The 3978-nt window shown below is 34.8% G+C and overlaps 1 protein-coding gene across 1 annotated transcript; it reads right to left on the reverse strand.

Annotated features, from left to right (window-relative positions):
* Positions 1 to 490: 490 nt before the first annotated feature.
* LOC110653795 (COBRA-like protein 10) lies at positions 491 to 3444 on the reverse strand. The gene is made up of 2 exons (XM_058143490.1): positions 2771 to 3444; positions 491 to 2067 (listed from the first exon to the last, which is right to left on the reverse strand). The coding sequence occupies exons 1-2, from the start codon at positions 3348 to 3350 to the stop codon at positions 650 to 652; spliced, it is 1998 nt and encodes a 665-aa protein (XP_057999473.1). The 5' UTR covers positions 3351 to 3444; the 3' UTR covers positions 491 to 649.
* Between the last annotated feature and the right edge of the window lie 534 nt (positions 3445 to 3978).

Here is a 3978-nt window from a genome sequence, read left to right on the forward strand (position 1 = left end):
CGGTAGAAGGTGTGGGAGAAAGAATTTACTTCTATTTTACCTTTTTTGGGATTATGGAATTTACATATTTACCCTAGGTAACTTGTTAATCATAGTTTTTTTATTATTTTTAAATACCATGCATCAAGTTGGACTCACATAAATATAATTGAAAAAAGGTCACTTGTCATCTCAGTTTAGGCATACTTCCCCACTTTTAATTTCAAATTTGGATAAAGTTTCACTCAATTTTGAAAATCTGAATAATTAATTTAAAATTGAAAGAATTTGATTAAAACATCAAAAGTCACAAAAATTTAGATTTTTTATATTATTTGGCCATATATATATATATATATATATATATATATATATATATATATATATATATATATATATATATAATCGTGAGAAATTTTGGTTTATACCTAATATATCGTGCATCCAAAATATAACATATATGGTGAGATCTATTTATAAAATAAGTAAAATTTATATGTTTGTATCTTGATTCTATAATTGACTGAGCTAGGTAAATTTTTTCCATCTAATCATTATACGGGTGCTAAAACATTTACATTTAAATGAATCCAAGAAGCACACATACACATATAGCTTTTACCCAAACTAATTTCCTATAATACGATAAGCAGAGTTCATCAAATAATGATCAATAAATGCAACCTGTCATCATTATCAAAGTCAAGATTGTAGTGAATACAATTGTGAACAAGTTAATACGATATTTATGGCCTCCACTCTTTATAGGAATTGTTGTGGGCAATGCACACTCTTCTCCATTAAAGAACACCCTCTTAGGGAAACCATCACCTCCAGGTACATTAATCCCAGGAGTTTGCTTTTTGGTGAATGAAATCACTGATTGTTGCTTTCCGGGAACCCTTGGACCTCCTCTAGTCCCATTCACCTCTCCCATCAAGTAATTCAAACCTGGTAAGCCTTGAAGGAAGATTGTCTTGTTGAGCTTATCAAGCTTAGTTCCATTAAAGGAGTATACATTTTCATAGCCAGGATATGCCTTTCCCATTTGGATTGCTGCGAACCAATCTTCAAAAGGAGCATCGTCCCAGTTGAAAAGTGTAATTCTGGCAGTCCATCCGGTCTTGTAATCGGTGTTTAAGTGCCAATTTATGCTCACTGGACAATTATCAGGGCAAGGTCTTGGATTTGGAACTTTCAAGTGCTTGAGTTTAGCCCATGCTATTGCCTTTTGTGTCCTATTCTCAAAAGGTATAAGAAGAGCCTCTGCTGGAAGAAGCATTGCACCTGCCTTTTGGCTGCAACCTGTATCACCCTCGCAGCCACAAGCACAGGTATTGCAAGGGATGACAGATTCATTATAATATGCAGAGAAAGAAACACAACATCTTGACTCTTTCTCCTTGGGACGGCTAATATTGCAGACTATTTGCCAACTAGCAATAGCAGTGCTTGTACCTTGAAGCCCACTTGGATCAGGAAATTCTGTAGGATCTACCCTAATAGGACTACTGCACTTATATTGAGGATTTAGAACCCCATCAATCCTCCATTTATGGGGTGGTTCAAGAGCGGTTCTGTTCAGGTTAGGAGGCAACTTATATACTTGCAATTGGAATATGCTTCTAGCTTTGTCTTCATCCATCAAAGTAGGCAAAAGGGTACCATTTTTACAACAATATGGCAACTTCCCAAGTTTTGAGTCATTTTTCATAGCTGGAGGAAGATCGGAGATGATTGGGCTTTTATCACAAGTCACAACGTTGGAGAAATCGAAATCTTGGTAATATTCTCCGGCGGGGCCATAAACACATCGAGCATAGTCTCTCTTTCGAACAAAGGCTCCTCTCATGGAGTAAATGAACTCATCGTTCTTCCAATCCCAGGTTAAGTTCCAATGATCAAGGCGTCCTAATGGATGGTTATTGACCATGGTGACTTGGGCAAGATAGTTGTTCCCATAAGCGTGAAGCACATCATAAGTGAACTCTAGATCGCCGTATTGACGAGGCAAGTACTTGACTGCTTTTTTGGGTTTTGGCTTGAACTTGGGATCCTTCTTGCAACATACTTGCATATAAGTTTTACCTAAAATTCAAAATAAATTTTAAAGATCTAGTTTTACTTAATTATTTCCTTCAAGCATTTGCAGGTTTAGTCTGTGATGGGTGCATTTTTAAATTTAAGCAAAAACCCATATTGAAGTCCTTTAATTAATTATTTTTTTTTTAATTTTTTGTCACATATGAGTTTTTACGGCAGCCATAAGTTAACCTTCCTAGTTTTGAAAAAATGGAAATAAAGACATTTTCAAGGAAGAAAACTATCTTTCTTGTTGTACTAGCAAGTTTCAAGAACTAAAAACAAAAAAAAAATACTTAGAATAAACACATTTTCTTACAAATCTTAAACTATAGATTTAACATACTCCTTTGTTGTATGTAAAACTTTTTTCTTTTATCTAAGTTGGTCTACATAGACGTAATATATGTACAATGGGATTTACCTAATAAATATGAGAGTTTCATATATTTGTGTCTTGGACTGGATATAGGTAAGAATTTCCCAATTCCACGTAACATGCAAATTATAGGCACCGTGATTAATTTTTTTGGTTCAATATTTGGCTGGAAATAAGTTCAAGATTTTACAGCTTTTTTGGTTCATTTGAAAGCTACTTTAGTTGAACAATGATTAATTTGATAATCATGCATGGTCATGGATTTATGTATGTGTTAAAAAGAATAAAACTAGCTAATAATTATAAATAAAACTAGCTAATAATTATAACTACCTCTCATAGTTGCTTTGGCACACTTGTAACCATTGTTAACTAGCTTAATGATTGACGGCATTGGCACCCCCGGTGGTTTCACCCCAAATTGAGTGCCGGTGATATCTATTTGCGCAGAAATCTGGGTGAAATCTCCAGCAGTCTCAATTGAGGTTTTTAAGTCAGCCTGTGAACCTCCAGCAAAGGTTGTCCCATTGCTAGCATCCACAGGGAAATCATCGGAATCCACAATGGTTGCACCAGTGGCTGAAACCAAAGTTTCTTTATGTTGAAAGCCTACAAACATTTGCCATGCCTTGACTTCATATTCTCCAGTATTGACTATGGTTGCCGAAGACTTGAACGCCCATGCCTGAGCTGTTGCATTCTTTATGTGTGGATACTCTTTATCTCGAGAAGTGAAAGAATAGGTCAGAAACACCCCATTGCAGTTGCTCAGGCCGGGTGGCGGGGCAGCAGGAGTGTCATAGTCGTTGTTCGTTTGAGCATAGCTAATATTTAAGAAAGAAGATGCAAATGATATGAATAGTAGCATCCTCAAATGGCAGGAAACCTCCATTCCTACCTTTGCCTTCATTTCTTTGGGTGGTAGCTGTGATGGTTGTGGTGCGGCGGCGGCAATAGTTTTGCCGCGTTCGAAAAGGAACGCGGCAGCAAAAGATGGAGGAATGGGGAATCACAGAGAAGGGAAACCATTTTAGAGTTTGATATGGTAAGATTATAAATTGGAAGAGAAAGGAAGAAGAATGAGTCAACCTGAATTCTCTTCCTCTAGTTTTGGTGGAGAAAGATAGTAGTTTTTTCTGGAAAAGGCAAAGTAGTTATTTTTGGATCATCTTTCCTATAAGAGATTACAGGTATACATCACATAGATTCTATAAAATGGAGGGTTCATATTTCACCATTGTAACAATTGTGGACTTCTGTTTTTGTTTATCTTTCTTGTTATTGACTTATTGTAACAGATGATCTTTGTTTCAAGTGCAAATTTTCTTTGATAAACATGGTGCCAAGCATAGATATCAGACCCAATGCGGATCTTATTCAGTTGAAAGACCAAATTTCTAAATTATAAAAAAAATAAATATTACACCTATTAATATAAATAAATAAATTTAATTAATTAATTTTTTTAAAAAAATTAATATTACAACATTCATTAAATTATATTAAAAAATATACATATTTTCATAAATTATTTTAAA

Source organism: Hevea brasiliensis, chromosome 1, assembly GCF_030052815.1.
Source record: "Hevea brasiliensis isolate MT/VB/25A 57/8 chromosome 1, ASM3005281v1, whole genome shotgun sequence".
NCBI classification, from domain to species: Eukaryota; Viridiplantae; Streptophyta; class Magnoliopsida; order Malpighiales; family Euphorbiaceae; genus Hevea; species Hevea brasiliensis.

What these genes read in the sequence shown, in the direction of transcription:
- LOC110653795 (XM_058143490.1), bottom strand. Translation starts at nt 3,350, where the DNA reads ATGAAGGCAAAGGTAGGAATGGAGGTTTCCTGCCATTTGAGGATGCTA. An exon ending in CAAAGCAACTATGAGAGGTA is followed by an intron (nt 2,068 to 2,770) that starts GTTATAATTATT and finishes TTTGAATTTTAG; the next exon opens with GTAAAACTTATATGCAAGTA.